The sequence below is a fragment of the Berghia stephanieae genome, chromosome 13 (assembly GCF_034508935.2).
Source record: "Berghia stephanieae isolate SIO BIC M18660-M18661 chromosome 13, UCSD_Bste_1.3, whole genome shotgun sequence".
NCBI lineage: Eukaryota > Metazoa > Mollusca > Gastropoda > Nudibranchia > Aeolidiidae > Berghia > Berghia stephanieae.
This window is the reverse complement of record NC_088372.1, coordinates 32,406,671-32,428,818: the sequence shown is the minus strand read 5'-3', so window position 1 is coordinate 32,428,818 and position 22,148 is coordinate 32,406,671. Positions and strand designations below refer to the sequence as shown.

The window sequence follows — 22,148 nt, the reverse complement described above, 5'->3', positions numbered from 1 at the left end:
AGACTTTTACAACAAAACAGAGCAATCTTAAAAATTATTCTTTCCTTGACAGTAAAGGCAGCCAGTGCAGCTCGTACAGAATACGCTTCAACAGTCGTTACGTCACTTCCCTCGTAATGACGCATGGTAACTTAGTACCTGGCTCTAAACTATCGGAACAATGGCGGACGCCCTTTTGAAATATTTCTCCGACGAGCATAAAAGCGTATCCAGAGAAAAAAAAACAAACAAACAAACATTATAAATCTGACCATGTTTTGACTTTTACACATTCGGATCACAAGACATATTATGAAAAGTTCTAGCCAGCATGAAGAAGCCAGCTGGCTTCCGGCGACAACAGACGTGTTGTGAATGTTTACCTATTTTCTACACATATTTTTATTCATTTATCATTCAATCGCCGGAATTTACGCCTAATTTTTATTCAAAATGGATGTGAAGTATATATTGTTCCTGATTTTTATATTTATTAGTATATTTATAAGCATAAATGGTGTTTTAGCCTGTAATTTTGCTGCCAAAAGCCTATCGATAACTTATACTCCAGAGACTCTCCGATCCCTCCAACCCGTGTCACCCCCACCACCCACTATTGACACATCGTTTATTAAAGTAAGAAAGAGGGGGAGAAAAGGAGGAATAAAAACAAAATTTAACAGACGGCCTTTTCGTCCATTTTTACCCTGTGTAGTGACAGGTAATGTAAGATCACTGAAAAATAAAATTGATGAACTGTTTTCACTGTGTCGTTTTAATAGTGACTATCGTCAAGCCTCCATAATAGCGTTAACAGAGACTTGGCTATCTCCTCACATACCATCATCATGTTTTAATATTGAACAATATTCACTATTTCGAGGAGATCGGACTAATGTAAATAAACGAACTGGGGGTGGGGTGTGCACATATATTAACAACAAATGGTGCCACCCCAATAACTGTCATATAAAGAAAATGTATTGTGACGACTATATTGAATTTATTACTGTTTCGTCACGACCATATTATCTACCCCGGGAATATACTCATGTCATCATCATCAACGTCTACATTCCACCATCATCAGACAACACCACAGCGAAAAATATTTTGAGGAAAGAAATACAGGACATTCAAATTAAGTCACCCGATGCCGTATTGATGGTCACTGGCGATTTTAACCAATGTAAAGATTTCATTCTCCCGGGACTTCATCAATACGTGGACTGCGAGACAAGGGACAAAAAAAACATTAGATTTATTCCTGTGTAATATTAAAAATAGTTACAAATGTTTACCCCGTGCCCCATTAGGTTTATCTGACCACTGCATGCTCTTGCTACTCCCCACCTACCGCCCTGTTTTTAAACGTGTAAAACCAGTCAAGAAAAGTGTACAGATCTGGAACGGAAGTGTGTGTGAAGATTTGCGTGGTTGTTTTGAATGCACTGACTGGAATGTTTTTATCGAATCATGTGATAGTGTGGATGAGCTAAATGACTGTGTGAGTGAGTATTTAAAATTCTGTGAACAGCTAGTGTCTTGTAAAAAAGAAATAAAATATTATCCTAACAACAAGCCTTGGATAACAAAAGATCTAAAACTTTTATTGAACCAAAAGAAAACTCTCTATACTAGTGGAAACAAAAAAGATCTGAAAACAAAACAAAAAGAGATAAAGAGGGTAATATCTAGTTGTAGAGACAAGTACAAAAATAAAATTGAAAAATGCTTTTCTTCTGGGGATATACGGGACACGTGGCGGGGGCTTAAAACTGCTGTTAACTATAATCCAAAGCCCACGATTATATCAGAAGATATCGAAATTGAAACTTTAAATAAATTTTATTCACGTTTCGACACAGCAAACAAATTTGATATTGAAAATGAAAAACATAAATTAGACAGGGCTTTGGAAGATGAAATGACTATTGAGGTCAGTGAAGAGGAAACGAGATTCGTATTTTCGAAACTAAACGAGAGGAAGGCTGCTGGGCCGGATGGATTGAAAGGAAAACTATTAAAAGAATGTGCCCATCAGCTTTCCCCCATTTATACACATATTTTTAACTGGTCCTCCAATGCGTTTCGATCCCTGAAATTTGGAAAACTTCAAAAATTATTCCTGTTCTAAAAAAGAAAAACTTGAAACTATGAACGATCTCAGACCTGTTGCGCTGACTTCAATAGTCATGAAATCTTTAGAAAAACTTGTTCTTGTTAAAATTAGGAATCAGTTTATGCCACTGAGTGATAGTCATCAATTTGCTTACAAACCAGGACGTGGCGTAGAGGATGCCATTTTGCTGTTTACTAACAACATCTACAGGCATCTAGATCACGCTAGGAGCTATTACAGATTGCTTTTTGCAGATTTTTCTTCAGCGTTCAATACAATGCAACCTCAGTTGGTTGTTCAAAAATTGACTAGTCTGAATTTAAACAAGTATATAATTGCTTGGGTGCTCGAATTTCTTACGGAGAGAGCACAATATGTTCAATTAGGACAAAACAAATCTTCCTGTATAACTACAAATACTGGTGCTCCTCAAGGTTGTGTATTGTCTCCTGTATTATTCACAATATACACGAATGACTGTAGAAGTCAAAACCTGAGTGTACCTTTAATAAAGTTTGCAGATGACACCGCTCTTCAAGGCCTCATAACAAATGGCAACGAAGTGGCTTATAGGCAAGAAATTGATAGATTTGTGTCTTGGTGTGATGCCCACCACCTAGAGCTTAACATAAGCAAGACAAAGGAGCTAGTGATTGACTTTAGGAGAGTGAAGGAACCGATAGAACCGTTAAAATTAAAGGACCAATTCGTCCAGCGAGTTCCTCACTACAAATACCTTGGTGTAACGATTGATGACAGGCTCAAGTGGGATGAACACTTGAAAATAATTAGGCATAAGATGTGCAGACGTACATATTTTTTATCAAAACTCTCTCAGTTTAGAATAGATAAAACCCTCTGCACATTATTTTATAGAGCAGTAATCGAAAGTGTTTTGTCATTTTGTATAACAGCTTGGGGAGGCAATTGCTTAGCAGTGGAAAGAAACAATATAAATTCAAATATTAAAAAATCCATTAAACGCTATATAAATGATGTTGACGATGTAGATCTTTTATACGAGAAATTTTGTATAAATAAAATAACTAAAATATTAAATGACCAGTATCATCCACTAAGACCATCAATTATTATGTCAGAAAGAAGTGGTCGCCCTTTCTCTATTTCAACGAAAACGAGAGACACCGAAAATCTTTTCTGCCGTCCAGTATTAGGCTTTATAACAACAAGCCATAATCATTTTATATAATTATTTCTCATTTTTACTTTTTTTAAATATAAATATTAATTTATTAATTTATTTGTTTTGCAATCTTTTCAATTTTCAATTTATAGTGACAGTTTTAACTATTTTACAGTGTTGATATTATTCATATTATAAAGCGCAGCTCTGGTTATAGAGCTACTCCTTTTTTTTATATATACACCCTATTTCCATTGTATTTTTATCTTATTGTGTAAATTATAACACGTCTGTACAAAAAATTTCCTTTTTGGGATGCAATAAAGTATTATTATTATTATTATTATTATTATTATTATTATTATTATTATTATTATTATTATTATTATTATTATTATTATTATTATTATTATTATTATTATTATTATTAAAAAGTACCGATTTTCTTTGTTTAGAACCACGATGGCCGCCGTTGCTGGGCGACGTGACATCCGACTATTGAATCCAATTGGCAGGGAGTGTGCCATTCTCTTTAAATTTTGTCTTGTCGCTAATTTAGTTGTACTACGTGTATTTGTTTGTTTGTTTGTTGCTTTAGGTCTCTTCCAACACAATTGAGGTTATATGAGAGACCGCTGAAACAAAAAAACAAGCAATCTAACAAAAATAGTACAAATGTAAATCAAAATCATAACCTAAAGATATCATAAGCTAAATTATAAATAACCAAGAACAAACAGGCAGAAGATTTACAGAAAAAAAATATCCCCTGTCAAAAATACAATCACAAACCAAAGAAGCAGGATAGGCTAGTAAAGAGAAGAAGAAACGACATCACTATCGGATCGTACACCCATGCGAACATCATAGGTATACGATTCAAGGGTGATGCTCCCATCCAACCACCCGCTACTACGTGTATGACCTGAACAGAAGGATAGAGTAGATACCTTTTATCAGTTTGTTCTTTTTTTTTCAGTTGGTAGCCAAATAAGGATTTAGAACCCTAGACGCATTTTGAAGCTTCTATTCGATTTTGTTCAATTCTTTATAAAGTACGAAATTACCAAAGCTGAAAAAAAAAAAAGATAAAAAGGGAATAGACTGGAAAACAAAACGGAATAAAAATAGGTAAGCGAAACAAAAGAGAAGAGTGAAGAAAAAAGATACCCATAATAAAAAAAAAAAAAAAATTCTCGCGAGCCGGAATCGAACCAGCGACCTAAGGATAGCTATTGCATATCGTCTACAGTCCTCCGCTCTGCCAACTGAGCTATCGCGAGACACGGTGCTTTAGGTCATTATTTGTATATGATTTATAAAATAATTTTTTTTGGCTAATTTATATTTAATTGTTTTAATCTGTTGACAGTTTAAAAGGATTTAAATGTAGTTATGTGTAAACGTTGTCAGGGGTTGATTTGTCACCTATTCTAATCTACAATGCAAGATTCTTTTGGTTCCTTTCACTTTCGTTTTCAGTACCAGTGTAGTGATTCCGTTTCCGGTGTCACACAAGTCCAACAGCCAATGCTTACAGAATCATTTGTTCATCTGTAGAGGACAAATTTCATCATTTTGACTTCAGAATAAAAACACTTAGACAATGTCTAAAATATTCGGAAATCTTGGAAAAATTGGCATCGCTCTTGCAATCACAGGAGGTGTAGTTGATTCTGCATTGTATAATGGTAAATAATATTTACTTTAACTTTAAAGTTAGGGCGGCTCTATTTCTCCGACCGCTTAGTCTGATCCTCAGGACTCAGGAAAATAAACTTGAACTAAAGCCAAAGCAATCTAAATTTTGGTCTGGAATACCTACTTGAAGTTCTTTTGTTTTATTTTGTCCATTCTATTGACTGATCAACTCTTTGGTTTTTAAAATTTAGGGTAGAGGAAATTAAAACTGTTGCAGAAACTTTCATTGTTTGTACGGTTTCGAAGCCTTTTCAGATTCATTTTCGCCTTTTTGTTAGCGCTGTGATTATCCCCAGACACCTGTCTGGGGATAATAAAAATTTGTTATCCCCAGACACCTGTCTGGGGATAACGAATTTTCATTATCCCCAGACGCATATTTGAAACTCCGCTCTTTTAAACAATTATCCACATTCCAGAATATGGAATGTTTCCAGATGCACATAGAAATAAGGAAAGTTAATAAAATATCTATAAAAACATAAAATTAACCAACATTAAAATCAGTTGTTACTACATATACACAATATGCGTCGACTTCGAAGTGGGTGTCATGGCCGAATGGTTTAGTCGTCTGCCCTGGAAGTTTGACGATAATCGACGTTGTGGGTTCGAATCCTGGTAACGTCACTTTATTTATTTATTTATTTTTTTTTTTTAATTCCGTCTTCTTTTTACAGAACGTTGAAAGGGATAAATGTCCCATCCATCCTCCCCCCACCTCTTTTTTTTATTATTAGACTCTCTCTCTCTCTCTCTCTCTCTCTCTCTCTCTCTCTCTCTCTCTCTCTCTCTCTCTCTCTCTCTCTCTCTCTCTCTCTCTCTCTTGTTTTTTTTTTCTAGTTTCTAGCAAATATATTTGTCCCCACTCCGATCTCAAATAGTGTCTAAAAAGAATAAATAATTAAAAAGCAAACAAACAGAAAAATTCAGAGAGCGACCAAATGGTCAGATAGAGGAGAAAAAAAAACAATAATTGTTTTAAAAATAAAAACAATAATTGTTTTAAAAATAAAAACAATTTAAGAAATTCATGCTCAGAAACGGAACATTTACATAAAGGTTTAGCAAACAAAAAACTCTAAGGTTTAGGTCAAAATATAAAAAAAAAAAGAAAAAGAGAGATTTCCCTCGGAGAAGGGAATAGTGTTAACAATAATAATAATAATAATAATAATAATAATAATAATAATAATAATAATAATAATAATAACAATTATAATAATAAATAATAATAATAATAATAATAATAATAATAATAATAATAATAATAATAATAATAGTAATAGTATGATAATAAGAGTATTAATAATAAAAATAATACTATTATTGATAATAATATAATAATGATTATGATGGTAATAGTAATAATAATAACAAATATTACAATTATTATTATTATTATCATTATTATTATTATTATTATTATTATTATTATTATTATTATTATTATTATCATTGACCAAAAAAAAAAAAAAAACAATAATAGATCTAGAGCAAATTAAATAATGAAATAATATTATCGGAGAAATAAAAAATTCAACTGATTAAAAAAAAACTCTTGCTCGGAACTCGGAACAAAAGTGAAAACAATGAAAATCAATTGGGAAGAAAGAAAGAAAAGTTAAAAAAAAAAAAAATGAGTGGGGGGGGGCGGTCGCGACTGGGTCGAATCTGCGCAGCTAAAAGGAGTAAAATGAAAGGTGGCCTTACCCACTGAGCTGCCTATCCACACCGCTATCGGAATATTTTAAATTCATATATGAGCTAAACATATTTCCACCATTTTTGCTTCCTTGTTTTGGTAGTTAATTTCATCTCTGATTCGAATAAAAATATGTTGTTGGATCGAGTTTTGTGGACGTGTGATACTAAATTGTATTGTCTTGTGCGAAGCAGACAGGAAACTAACAGATGTGGGTTTTGGGCTTTGGGGCGAACAACACCATGGCCTAGGAATTCGTCCGCGACATAAAAATTATTCCCGGTCGTCCCCAAAATTGTGGCCAGAATGAGCAAATTATAGAAACAAGAGATGATCAATAAAGTTATCAGGTAGGTTGGTAATGAAAATTTAAATGGTTGGTGGACTATGAACAGATTTGATGATTAACAACTTTCTTCCTGGTTGAAAATAAGAAGTCGAATTGCCAGTTTGACGTTTTCAGATCAAAGTAACAAAAGAAATTTCATTGATCCATTTGCTTTAAAATATTTTTTTTTAAAGAGCTGGATTTGACATTTGATCACTATTTACTTTCATCTTGTGTTAAATATCACTTGATATATTAACTGTTTTGGGACACAACCACTAGTATTTTTTCCAGAATATTTGGTATTTTTCACGCCTAGTTTGGCATTTTGCATAAAATCTTTCTGCCCACTTGCTACATGCGTCTGGGGATAGTATCCTCAGACAGGTGTCTGGGGATAACAAAAATTGGTTATCCCCAGACACCTGTCTGGGGATAACGAACTTTTATTATCCCCAGACAGGCGTCTGGGAATAATGACAGCCTTTTGTTAGAAACTTCGATAGCGATTTTTTTCGTTTTATTATAGGGAGCGTCAATTGCCAAGGACCATGACAGTTGTCAAATCGTCAATTGCCAAGGACCGTTTCCTTTCATCAACTACCATGTGTACTTTTAACTGCCACGGAGTACATTTAGTCTTAGTGTCATGAAGTGATGTATTGCCACAGTGATGTTATTAATATTAATAAATATTAATATTTATTAATACTCTCTTACTCTTCTCTCTCTCTCTCTCTCTCTCTCACTCTCTCTCTCTTTCTCTCTCTCTCTCTCATATTTCCTCTTTTTGTCAGTTGGTAAATCGTCAACTATTTACTATTACTATTAACTGCCACGGATTGATCTTGTTGCACAAATGTTTTACATTAATTGTTCCTTATTAAGACGATGTGCAGTATATTTCCTTTAAAATAAAGGAAATCTTACTTTTCTTTTTTAATCTAGGGCTTGGCAGAGATTTGCCACTTCGTCATTCTGTTGTTTTTTGTTTTTTTTTGCTGAATCCGAAATCAACAGTAAGTTTTGTTTTGAATTTTAACTTGTCTTGGAATTCGTAAAAAGACATGACAAGTAAAAACAAATGCCAACAACAAGTGTTGACTTGATCCTTTCCACAACGATTGACAAGAAATGAGTGAATCGAAGAAAGTAGAAAGTGACGTGATTCGAGATTCGTATGAAATGGAGGCTCGACTGAAATCACCACAAGCAGCTGAAGAGTTCCAATTTAACTCCTTGGCAGTTGATGAACTGTCAACTACCAAGGACTCACTCCTTGGAAATTGACACTTCCTTTATTATTATATTATATCCATCTCAATAAATCATTGTACTGTGTGGATGGTGCTTTTTACACATAGATTGTATTCAACTGCTGACAATCTAGTTGGGTTACTTACAAAGTTTTTAGTTTTATTTTCATAAATCTTGGATTAAATTGAGCCTTTATGCAATGTCCACTAAACATGCTCAAAGCGCTTTACAAGGGATCCCTGGCCAACAGCAACACTTATTTAGGACGAGACATGACGCCTGCTAGGCGATATTACAATTTTTTCGGACAGAGAAAACACTGTTAACGGTCTTGTACTCATTTTACACCTGAGTACGATGAGAGAATGTGAGTAAAGACCTTTTCCAAGGACTCAACTATGCGCTGAGTGAGGCTCGAACTCGCGACCTTCCGATCTGAAAGCGAGTGTCATACCACCAGGCCACATATTTATACTTTCCTTTTGACAAGATTCATAGCTGTACAATGCTTAAATTTCATATATATTCTGTCCGCAGTCGACGGTGGTCAGAGAGCTGTAATTTTCGACCGTCTTCGTGGGGTGCAAGAAGAGGTTGTCGGAGAGGGAACACATTTCCTTGTCCCATGGGTACAGAAACCAATCATTTACGACATTCGATCCAAGCCCAGAAATATACCCACAATCACTGGAAGTAAAGGTAAGATCACATTTATCGATGTATACTGTAAATTTGCCAGATTTGATCAGTGGGTAATCAGCCACTTAAGTCAATATTAAGTAGTAGTCCTTCAGAGTCATTGCTCATTAAGCCAGAGTTTATCCTGGTTCCTACAGCACGAAACGTACACAATAGCAACTGCTTGCTACTCTTTTGTTAGGACGCTAGTCTATCAAAAAGTACTTTCCACCAAATCTAACAGACTCAGTTACCCAATCACTGCTGGATGGACAGGGGGTCAGAAGGAAAAATCTCAACTTCATCATCTGCGATCAACCTCAGTCCCTTTGCATGTGAAGCAAGCTATGCCAATTGAAATTATATCAGGACCTCCCAAAACAGTATCGTGTTAGTGAGAATTATGTGATATTTTAAAAATCCAATTTCAGAATAATTAATATGGGTTGATTTCATTGAGGGGAGTACGATAAACTTCTAAATTATTCTAAAATCTTTTTGATTTTTAAACTCTTGAAGAGTTTGTGTGCGCACATGTGTATGTCTTAATGATTATTCGTTTGTGTTGCAATGGAAAGCTCATTGACTAGTACTTTGTATTGTGAGCTGAATCCTGATTTCTATTCGCCCCAACAGCTTTCAAATATTATATAATTTATAGCCAAATAAATAGACATTGATGAAAGATGTGTGATCAAATAAAACTCCCCTGCAATTGACCCTAAGCATTTTATAGTGGATGATTATAACTAGTAAAAGTAAGAAGAATCATACATTTTATCCTGGTACTGATTTTTTTCTGAAAATTACGATTTTGTAAACAGCTGCCTTTTCCAAATATATATCCTCTAGCAATTTACCGTGTTAGCATCTTATACTTTTGAAATATTATGTTTTTGTTTGTGTTTTACTTTTCTTTTTTCTTTTTTAAATTCTTTTATTTTTTCATTTTGTATGATTTTATCTATTTATTTAATAAAACAAAAAACAACAGATTTACAGAACGTCAACATCACCTTGAGAATTCTGTTCCGTCCCCACATCCCATCCTTACCAAAGATTTTCACCAACTTGGGTATCGACTACGATGAAAGAGTCCTGCCCTCTATCACACAAGAAGTCTTGAAGGCTGTTGTAGTAAGTCTCTTTCATAATATGAATAGATTATGGGACAACTGCTCTTTGGAATTTGATACGGCAATTTCTCTTTCTTTCTTATGACAGAGCATTCATGAAAAAGAATCTTTGTTTATTTTTAAACGTTCGCTTATAACATATCTGTTTCGATTTTAGTAGATGATATGAGAAGCAAGATAGGTGTCTAGTTTGTGTTTTGTTATCTTGTGTGTGTGTGAATGAGTATGTTTCAGCCCAAGTAATTTGTAATTTAAGCGCTTAAAGTCTGGAGTCAAGGAGTTATAGCGCTATATAAGTTTTCTGCATTATTATTATTATTATTATTATTATTATTATTATTATTATTATTATTATTATTATTATTATTATGATGATGACAGTCATCACACTATTATCAGGCCAGTTGCAATGTTATTCATAAAAGATTTGTCAGATGTTATGATATATGATTTTCTGTTGACAATAATGAAATCACTACATTTCCACCATCTGAAGGTAAAATTATATTGAATGCTTTATTTGATTTGTATAATGGACATTGCTTAGATCCAAAATATTGTAATATTTGATTTTTGATAGAATGGAATACCTCGGCTTGGGTGTTATCTTTACTGAGGGAAATTTGTTGAAATTCCTAGTTACTTGATCAGAGCTCCAAAGCCTAGCTAAATTGTATCTTTTTATCATCTGGCTAAATCTTTTCTTGAGCGTTTTATTATGGATCTGTCAAATTCTTACTTTTAAATAGCTTTGAATTATCATATTATTAGCATTATCATATTTCTATATTAGTTTTCTGTCATTTTTAAAGAGTATTGTCTTTCTTTCTTTTTTTTTCTTTTATTTTCTCTCCTCTCATCTGTCTACCTATTAGAAATCTCTGATTAACAGAAAGGATATATGAAATAGGTTTGTGATTGTTTGCTTTTATTCATCCCAGGCCCAGTTTGATGCCAGTGATCTGATCACCCAGAGAGAGATTGTGTCCCAGAAAGTCAGTGCTGAGTTGACGGACCGAGCTCTTCAGTTTGGCCTCATTCTTGACGACATTTCCATTGTAAGTTTTGTCCGCGACTAGCTTAATGAAAGGAATACTGAAGGACACTGAAGATAAATCAAACACAAGGTAGTCTAAGGGTACACATTTTAATTAATAACAGCAATTAGTAAATACAAAACAAAATAAAAAAGTATGTAACGCAATATCCACTGAATATGCTCAATGCACTTTACATGGATTTCCAAGTTGACAGCAGCTAAAACATGTAGGAGACACGATGCTCGCAAGGCACATTTACACCTTTTTATCTTCAATTGACAATATACTATTATTGGCCACGTACTCATTTTAAATCTGAGTACGTTGAGACATTGGCGACCTTTTCCGGTTAAAGCTTCAAAATCAACTTTTTGAAATCTTCTCGCTACCAGGTTTGGTTTTGTTATTTTTTGTTTTGAGTCTGTTAGATTTGGTGTAAAGTACCTTGCGATAGACTAGCATCCTATCGAAAGGATAGCAAGTAATTGCTATTGTCCGTTTCACGCTATAGAATCCGGGATAAACTCTGGCTCCATGGGTCTAATGGCTCGTTTTGTTTTGTTTTGTTTTGTTTTTTTGTTTTTTGCAAGAGTCTGGAATTTTTGGATTTTTAAATTGTTTTTTAATTTTTTTTTCAAAGATGAACTTTTTAGTTGTTTAAAGGTAACAGTTAAAGGGGAGCTGGATGGATATTTATCATTTTTTATGATTTGAGGGTAACAACATTTGATGAAGAGAGGCTTTGCATGATGTATTTTCATGTTCCGAAAAAATTTCAGGCTCTTTTGGGGGGTTTTTGACAAAGGACATTCATGGGTGAGAGAATATGAGTAAAGAGTCTTTTCCAAGAACTCAACTTTGCACCACCCGGAGCAGGAGCTGAACAAGGGACATAAAGGTCTGAAGAAGAGATCATACCATTTATCGCATTGTTGATTAATGCCCACAAACAATAATCACACTCCGCGCTCAACGATTAATACTTGATACTTCTCACACCTTGCTTGTTTCTTTCTTTAATACAGTGCAGCCCGAAAATCTCTGAACAAATCTCAATTCCCAATAATTTTCTCTTATTTTGGTTTGAATAGATGGCAGTCTGGTTAAGACACTTTCAAGTACTATAATCTTGGTTAGAATTCATGTATAATATTTAACTTTTCTCCAGACCCATTTGACCTTCAGCAGAGAGTTCACAGAGGCCGTTGAGGCCAAACAGGTAGCACAACAGGAGGCAGAAAGGGCCAGATACGTTGTAGAAAAGGTGTGTACAGTTATAGAGACGTATCTTATGAAACCTGAATCCTCACCTCACCAGCCATTTTCAAGATTTCCCCTAAACTTCACACCCAACTAACACAAAATATATTTTTTATCACTCATACATAATAGCAGTAAAATTCTTGCGATACATAATTTCTATAGCAAAACATGATCTACAACACACTGTTCATTTTCATTAAATGTTGTGTTGTACAAAAGAAATTTGAATAAGAAAAATGTTGGTTGTATCGTAATGAATGTGACAATTTTCCTATTGTTGGTAAGGAGAGGGTTAAATAATTAAATTTTCGTAATACATTTTAAAAAATACATTTACATAAACCTATTTAGTCAGTATATACAGGGTTTTTTTTTTTTTTAATAGCCAAATTGGCTGAATTCTGTTAGGAGGTATTTTCAATCCAGATTAATATTCATTTTTACCATGGTTTTAGAGGAAAATGTTTCAAATTGTTATTATTTTTTCATGAAATGTAAATAAATCTGTATCTGAATGTTACTCGAAGTCGACTCAATTCTGAGTATTTGTATTTGAAGGCGGAGAGATTTGTTGAATGTGGCAGTCTTCTGCCATCTTCAGGAAAAAGACTGTATGTTTACTTGCAATGAGAGGCTGCATACAGTCTTTTTCCTTAAGACGACAGATTGTTGTTGTTTAAGCTGAAATAGTTTGATAATCTTCGCTTGAATTGGTCTAAATATTCAGGAAGGGCATTCCAGTCTTTGATGACGCAGGGTGCATATGAATACTTGAAAATGATTCAATTTGCTGATTGGTGTGTTTGAGTGGGTTTCTCTTTGAATACATGAATTACGTTGTATGTCTAGTTGTTCTTGTTGGACATGTGACCAGTTCGAATGGTGTTATATTTATTTTAAAGCAATTCATAGAAATATGAGATATCCTGAAATTCGAAGATCTACAGATTTTTTTTTTTTTTAATGTTAATTTCCACATCATACAGACGGTCTGAGAATATTGTTCATGTTATAAAAAGAATTTGAAAGTTTGAAAACACCATATTTTTTCAAATTTACATTTGGTAATGATGAACAATTTTGTGACTCAGACACCATTGGGTCCATTTTGATAATAAATGTACATTTATATAGCGCTTGTGCCGAAGCTTCAAAGCGCTTAATAATAATAAATGTACATTTGATCACTTGGTTTACCTACATTGGACAGTTGTCTGAAACAACCCTGGCTTTCTGCCGTCTACAATCAAATCAAATGCCATTATGGGCAATTCAACTTTTACCCAACCGCAAACCACAACTGTTAGCACTCAGGCATAGCACTTGTGCCACCAATTATTATGATGGTGATTATGATTAAACTTAGATAATCCCTTTTCACTTGCCATTTTTGGAAAAATTGGGATCACCTGATGATTTTACCTACTATTGTTACAGCTAGTTTGACAATTAGCATAAAATGATGAATATTAGCATATTTTGTTCTGTCCAGCGATAGAAAACCATGTGAATCTTAATGAGGCACCTGGTACTTAAAAAAAAAGGTTACTCATTAATTCTGTAATCTCTTTTCATAGGCAGAGCAACAGAAAAAATCAGCCATTATTTCGGCAGAGGGAGAACAATTAGCATAAAATGATGAATATTAGCATATTTTGTTCTGTCCAGTGTTAGAAAACCATCGTTAATCTTTTTGAGGCACCTGGTACTTTTTAAAAATATATATATATGTTACTCATTAATTCTGTAATCTCTTTTCGTAGGCAGAGCAACAGAAAAAAGCAGCCATTATTTCGGCAGAGGGAGAATCCACGGCTGCTGCCCTCCTTGCCAAAGCCTTTGGAAGTGCTGGTGAAGGTTTGGTGGAGCTGAGGAAGTTGGAGGCTGCCGAAGATATCGCTTACCAGATGTCCAAGTCTAGGAATGTCATGTATCTGCCCCAGGGACAACAGACTCTCTTGTCCTTGCCTCAGTAAACGGAGACAAGGGGGGATTTATAAATCGTATTATTTGTAAAGGGTTTTGAAAGATGTTGGCTGGAATACAATGTACAGAGAATAATATTGTAGCCTCAGGGACAAGACATATTTTAGGGATGGGGACTAGTGCTTTTTGGGAACAAAACTGGTTTTGAGTTGCTAAACGGTATTTATGCCTCCCTGTTCTCTACCACTTTGGTTCATTTGCAAAGTTGTGACATTATGAAAATAAAGTGATTTTTTTTTTTATTAATTCTTTTTTTTTTTTTTTTTAAATATATGAAAGTGTTTATAATGTTTAGGAGTTAATTACGTTTAAAAGAAAAGAAAGAAAAAAATCTATACAGATTAATTTCCAAATGATTTATTTGTCAAACATTTGCCTTGAACTGGTAGTTTTTTAAATGGCTCGGTACAAGCCTCAAAAACCTGTGTCGTACAAATCGTGCATAATGCAGGATGGAAATTTCCTATCCTTTGCATATCGGAATGGACATTAAAAATGGTTGATTTTTATGATTCAAAAATATGTGAATGTTACTTGTTCTGTGAAGACCTGTAATTAATTGGCCATTGACGTGTAAGCTAGTGGTTCATATTTTGAAGGGAATAAAGTAACCAAAAACCTGTTGATAATAGTGCTTCGTTGAACAACTTTTTGAATTTCTGTCTATAAATTCCATTTTTACCCCATTTGAATTAGTTGTTTTTTTTGTTGTATTTTTTTGTTTTAGTTTTATTTATTATTTGTTTTTCTTGTTTTGTTTTATTTTGATTTTTGTTGTTTGTTTTTTGTTTTTGTTTTTTGTTGCCTTTAAATATGCTTAAATCTTTTTTTTTTTAAATTTTTTTTTTAATTTGAAGGCAAGCATGGCAAGTCTTTATCTATTCTGAAACATCTTACGGTAAAAATTGACAATTTACAGAGAAAGGAATCATTTTTTAGCATTTAAAGAATTTTGTTTTCCATTATTATTTTTTTTTTTTTTCAAATCAAAATATATTTTTCTGTTGTTGCGTACAACTAAAATGTGATTGTCAAATTGTTGATATTCTGTGTTGTTTTTTTTACAGAGTATGTGATTTATACAATTTTTTTTATCCACGTAATTTTGATCATTAACAAATGAGGTTTATCCAGAAAGAGATGATTATCGATGACCTTTGACTTTTCTTTTATTGATCAGTTTATTTTTCAATTCAAAACTTTGGACTGAATGACCTTTTTTTTTTTTTTGTTACATTTAAAATAAAATGAAATGTTATTTTCATTTTGAAATATCTATGATGAAAGTTCTTCAAAATGTATTGGAATGGTCCAGGTAGCGTTAGAATGAGAGTAGTTGTAAGTTGTTGATGTACTAGTTGAAAATAAAGTTTATACATATTGATTGTGTTTGTTGGTTTTTTTTTTGTTATTAATGTTTTTGTTGTTTTTTAAAAATTTCTTTAAACACAAAAAATTCGTGTCCTTAGTTGATAAAATGGCATTGGTGACTTGAGTTTGCATTTCCTCTTATGACAAAAGGCAAACAAATGGGCATGTTCATTTATCAAATGGATAAACCGGATAAAGCACTTTTTCTTACCTCACGTCTCTTGACAATGGAATCATGGGTGGAGTTCCTGACCTCCTCTTGTGGGCGGGAAGGTATTTGCTGTGTCTTCTATATCCCTATATTTGTTGTTCAATTTGCTTTCTGTCTTTGTCTTGGAATGAGATTACTTATGTTTTGTCCTGGCCGGAGACCTTGGCTTGAAGGAATACAATCGAATGTATAGTTATCGTTTGGGGAGTTGATAATTTTTTTCATTGTAAATCATCTCTTTTGTGTACTGTTTTTTTGTTTTGTTTTACATTTGATTTGTAAACATTTGAGTGTGTTCCTCTTAGTGGGATCTTGTGCTGGTGTCTGGGTGAGACTTTAAGGTGATCTCAAACTAAGTACACTGATAGTGTGCTCTTGGAATCTACATCTGCTCCCTATTTGATCCATTTCCTTTTGTCTTACTTTTTCCTCCTTCCTTTTAATTAACCAGTAGATTTTTGACCAATCAAAATATGGAATGTGTGATACACCCTCACACGTGATCGGACAAATTTGGTTGTTTGTTTATAAACAGTAAAGTGAATGAAATCGACCTCTCTCTCTGATCATTGTTATTGTTTTTATACCGCCAAATGGGTACTAGTTATCACACGAGTTTCTCGATCAGATTATGAACGTTTAAATTTACAGTTTTTTGTGTTAGTTCTATTGCTCAATCGGTAGAACAGTGGGTATTTTACTTAAACACATACCATCGATAGTAAAACCTGTGTAGTTTGCTGTGTGTACCAATCACTGCCTTTGTTTACATTATGACGATTGTCCGAGAGGCGTGGTTATCTACCTGTCTATTGTACATCTAGAATGTTTTTACTATCATTTTCCTTCCTTTTTACTGGCGCTGATATGACCCCAAATGTATTGCAAGCGCCATAATAATAATACCCTTAAAAACAAACAAACGTGACAATGGAATGAAGTAGAGGAGTACGTGGCTTTGACTTAAACCAAAGATAGGCTATGTGATTTTGTGGTATGACACTCCCTTTCGGATTGGAAGGTCCTGGGTTCGAGCCTCACTCGGGGCATAGTTGTGTCCTTGGAGAAGACTCTACTCATATTATATTCTCTCACCGTACTCGGGGTGTAAAATGAATACCTGGCCGTCAACAGTGTTGTCTGTCAGAAATTTTTTTATATCGTCTTGTTCTACATGTTGCTGTTGGTCAGGGACCCTTTGTAAAGCGCTTTGAGCACATTTAGTGGATATTGCCCTTATATAAAAGCTCAAAGAGAGAGTACTAATACGAACAAATGCCTAACAGTCTGACTTGGCATGCTTAAAATTGATTTTATTTTTTTCTATTTTATGTTTGAATCCAGAGAAAAAGATTGTGTGTTTTATAAAAAAAAAAAAACAATCTAGTCCGATATTCACCAAATGTGCTCAAAGTGCTTCACAAAAGGTCCAAGCCAACAGCAGCACTTAAAATGTAAGATTACACTTGACAGCAATATGGAGCCGTTACAATTTTTTTTTCTTTGACAGGAACAAAGCTATTACCAATCAGGTACTCATTTTTCACCTGTGTATGGTGAGTAAATAGTCTTTTCAGGTTTGAACCACGTCAGAAATCACCCGAATACACCAGCAAAGTTGAAAGAGCTTTATACATCGTTTTGAATAGACACATTCACTAAGATAACCACGCCTCTCGGACAGTCGTCATACTGTAAACAATTGCAGTGATTGGTTGACATAGCAAACTACACAGGATTTACTATCGCTGGTATGTGTCATAGTAAAATACCCACTGTTCTACCTCTTGATCAATAGAACCAACACAGAGAATCGGGTGTAATTTCAAATGTTTATAATATGACCGAGAAAATAGTGTGATAACTAGTCACCCATCTGGCGGTATAGATAGTTTGAAGATGACGTCTTTGTCTTTGAGCTCTTTGTTATTGTTTTTTGCCATCCGCGTGTATGAGTAATGCTCACTGAACTGTTTTAACTCGACTATAAACGTTCATGGATATACACAGTTTTGTGTGTTGGTCCGTTATACTTCCGGATGGCAATGTTATGAGCTTCTTAGCCAAGCGCATACTATCTATAGATAGAATGCGCTTGGCCAAGGAGTTCACAACATTGCCATCCGGAAGTATAACGGACCAACACACAAACTCTGTGTCACCATGAACTTTTATAGTCTGGTTAATACACTTTAGTGAGAACAACTCACAAACACGGATGGCAAAAACAATAACAAATGCCTGAGTGACGTCATCTGCATACTATCTATAGATAGCATGAAGTTGTCGTCACTCGGGTCTTTGTTATTGTTTTTGCCATCCACGTTTATGAGTAATTCTCACTTAACTGTATTATCCAGACTACAAAAGTTCATTGTTACACAGAGTTTTGTGTTTGGTCCGTTATACTTCCGGGTGGCAATGTTGTGAGCTAAGCCAAGCGCATACTATCGATAAAAAGAATAACAACGATCAGAGAGAGGTCGATTTCTTTCAAGTTAGAGTTTATAAACAACCAACCATGCTTGTCCGAGCACGTGTGTCACTTCCCCCGTAATAACGCATGGTTACTTAGTAACTGGCTCTAAACTATCGGAACAATGGCGGACGCCCTTATGAAATATTGCTCCGACGAGCATAAAAGCGTACCCAGAGGGGGAAAAAAAACACATTATAAATCTGTTCACGTTTTGACTTTTACACATTCTGATCACAAGACATGAAAAGTTCTAGCCAGCATGAAGAATAAAAAGTACTGATTTTCCTTGTTTAGAACCACGATCGCCGCCGTTGCTGGGCGACGTGACATCAGACTATTGAATCCAATTGGAAAAAGAAAAAAACATCCATGGCGGACAGAGAATTCTCTTGCTGTGACTTCTATCTGTTCTCCGACATTGTCTGTCTAAGAATGGGATATCTTAAGTTTTGCTCTGGCCCTGGCTGGAGTCCAGAGAAACAGTCATTGGTATATTGATAGTTTTGAGAGATGATAATTTTTTCCTTGTAAATCATCTCTCTGTTATGTATTATTATATTAGGTGTTTTTTGTTTTGTTTTTAATATGTGGGCGTTTTTCAAATGTATGTCCAATAAGGAGGGAAAATATATTTTTTTTCGGAGTTTCAATCAAATTGGATCATTGATTACTTAAGTTGATTACTCCTCAATTATTTCTTATAATATTGTAGCTTAATCTTCTCCGGGCTTCATATGCTGGCAGGTTAAAATTCGAATCCCATTACATTGACTCACTTTACTGTAACGCTAATTCAAAGCCGCATAGTTCGCATTTTAAAAGTATGATGTAGACAGTTTTCTCCTATGGTCTTCTTCAGCATACAGGCATTCTCTATAAATGGTTTAATGACGGATATGTGCCTATTTCTTTTGGTTTTGAGAGAGATTTGTTGCAAAATCCTGAACATTTTGGCAAATTAAATCTTTTGATTTCTCATAATTTTTTAAAAGGGATAATCCTTAATATACAAAGGAGGCGATTTGAGAGAGATTAGTATAGTAAAGACATAAATTGAGGAAATTGTAAAAACAAGATGGGATTGTCCAAGTAGACAAATAGCATTTTTGTAGCTCGTTACAGGAGTGAGTCGTATTGTTACGGGTGTGAGGTACTAAATAAAGGTCTATAACACTTGGCACATATACTATTTTAGTTATAATATTCGGGGAGCTGCAAGGTCTGGGTCGGACGTCCCGCTTGCTGAAAGGAAATTGATGTGCATTTCGAACCCAACACCTCTCATTTCCAGGTGCATTGATTGCCGCGTAATCCTGTCTGACAGAGATTATTGCATATGGCCTCTCATGCATTATTGTGTCCATAACTACTGAGTTTGTTATGGGCGCGACCGAGTCCCCGGCGGTATAACCGGGCAAGGGAGTAGGTGGGACCCCTTCCTCTTAAGGTGCAGGAGACAGAACCCACCGATGAGTTGTACACGCTCTGCTCCTCACCCACCCACCTCACACTCATTCTGTAGTGTGGTGTCCTCTGTATGTCCTTACTTTTCTTAATCTACCCATATAGCTCATACTTGTTTCCTAGTGCTGTAACTTTAACACTTCTATACTCCCTCTTTGGTCGGCCTGTGGCCCATGTCTTCTGCATGACTATCTGTGATTGATTGTAATCATGTATCCTTCTTAAAAAATTGAGATTTTTAGGGGAAAGGGCTGGTATCCCTTTGTTTAAGGCCCACAGAATCTCTCATCGACACAAATGACCCAGGACGTGACGATCCTCTGTTTATGAAATATGGCCCTTTAAGCAGAAAGAATAACTGAAATAGATAACTGCAAGCCAGGAAACAGTAGGTGGCGGGGAATGGGCGACCGTCAATCATGAAAGAGACTGTGGGAAAGACAAAATGAAGGCTACTTGACTAAACCCTATAAAAATTAATTATATGAGGAACATGCATCTGCAGCTCAACTCCTGATGTTATGCAGCTGACAAGGAATACAGGTTAGGGTGGTAAGACAGACCAGAGACTCCCCAGCATGCCATGACAGACAAAAGGGAAGCATACGAGCTCGGACGTCGCCTCGAAAAAGGTCCGCGCCAGACAGTGAGTACCCAGGCTGATCTGCGCGAAAAGTCAGCTACTGGGACAAAGAAATTCCACAAACATTTGAATATTTTACAAATTAACATTTGTGGAATCAGGAATAAAAAGACAGAGCTGAAGAAATTATTAAATGAAAAGGAAGTTCACATTGCTTTACTTCAGGAAACCCTGTATAAAAATAGCGATCCATATATTGCTGGTTATACATACTATACCTGCAAATGTGACGACTGCCGTGGTGTTATTACTTATATAAGAAATGACATCACGGGAGATGTTACTTCTAAACCATCACAGAACTCAACCGATGTACAGAAAGTCACCTTATGGCACCTAAATAAGAAATTTACCATTTACAACATTTACAACCTTCCACGGTGTACTATAAACCTAACAGATCTAAACAGTTCCCAATACAACAACACAATAATTGCTGGTGACTTCAATGGCCACTCTCCACTATGGGGATACAAAAATTTAAACAACACAGGAAAAGAACTAGAAAAGCTTTGCAATACAACCAACCTCACCATTTTACAAAATGCAGACTCAGTCCCCACCCTTCTTCACAGAGCTCATATGTCCCTCAGTCATCCCGATCTAACCATCATCTCCTCTGACCTTCTGAATTCTTGTCACATTAAAGTCCTGGATGAAATAGGCAGTGACCATAAACCAATTTTAACACAAATAACAGTTCAAACACAGAAGAAAACATTTGAGCAGAAATCCAAATGGAATTTCAAGAAAGCAAACTGGGATGTTTTCACAGCAACATTAGATGACCAGCTTCCAAAAATTACAGATACATCAAGTGTAGAACATTTAAACGAAGCCCTCACCAAAGCCATTCTTGCAGCTGCAAAAGCAGGAATTCCAAGAGGTAGTCGACAGAATTACAAACCCTTCTGGGGCAAAGAAATAGAAAAAGCAGTAAATGCAAGAAAGGAAACAAGGACAAACTTAGAGGAAAACAAAACCATTAAAAACAAGATTGAGTACAATAAAGCATCGGCAATTGTCAAAAGAACTATTAACAACGCTAAAAGAAAGAAATGGGCAGACACATGCGATAATATTGACCTCAATCAAAATGGGGAAAAAAGCATGGGCCTTACTTAATAATCTTAACAATGAAACCCCGAAAACCAACCCAAAGCCCATGAAAACTACAGAAGGAACAATCGTAGATGACCAAAAAAAAAGCCATGATCTTCAACAAACATTTAGCTTCAGTAAACAAGGCATCAAAAAGAAGTGAAAAGGACAAAAAATTGATTAAAGACCTTAAACATCAAGAAAAGGCCCCAAAAGCTATCTCATATCTGTTTAAAGAGGGCTTTACCATGTCAGAACTTCACAGAGCTATGAAAAAACTCAAGTTAAGGAAATCCCCTGGACCAGATAAGATACACAATGAAATGCTCTTGCATCTTAGCGTGAGAGGTAAACAGATGCTTCTCAAACTTATAAATCTAACATGGGAGACAGGAATAGTACCAAGGGGATGGAAAAATGCTATTATAATTCCAATCTTAAAGAAAGATAAACCACCCGACGAAACGAAAAGTTACCGACCAATATCTCTCACCTCATGTGTTGGAAAGATCGCTGAGAGAATGGTAAATAACCGATTAT

The 22,148-nt window shown here is 34.9% G+C and overlaps 1 protein-coding gene and 1 non-coding gene across 3 annotated transcripts; one reads left to right on the top strand and one right to left on the bottom strand.

The window, feature by feature from the left end:
* Positions 1-4,439: 4,439 nt before the first annotated feature.
* Trnay-gua (transfer RNA tyrosine (anticodon GUA)) lies at positions 4,440-4,528 on the bottom strand. The gene is given in 2 exon segments: positions 4,440-4,475; positions 4,492-4,528. It is a non-coding gene; the product is annotated as a tRNA-Tyr (tRNA).
* Positions 4,529-4,731: 203 nt separating this feature from the next.
* LOC144959186 (prohibitin 1-like) lies at positions 4,732-15,723 on the top strand. Of its 2 annotated transcripts, none has more exons than XM_078891729.1 (6): positions 4,732-4,936; positions 8,774-8,935; positions 9,909-10,051; positions 10,992-11,108; positions 12,259-12,354; positions 14,117-15,723. In XM_078891729.1, exons 1-6 carry the CDS (start codon positions 4,852-4,854, stop codon positions 14,327-14,329), a joined length of 816 nt encoding a protein of 271 aa, XP_078747855.1. In that variant the 5' UTR covers positions 4,732-4,851; the 3' UTR covers positions 14,330-15,723. The 2 variants fall into 2 exon arrangements, with proteins under 2 accessions (XP_078747855.1, XP_078747856.1); XM_078891730.1 differs by lacking the exon at positions 14,117-15,723 and adding an exon at positions 13,931-14,002 and having other exon boundaries at positions 4,765-4,936.
* The last annotated feature ends 6,425 nt before the right edge of the window (positions 15,724-22,148 follow it).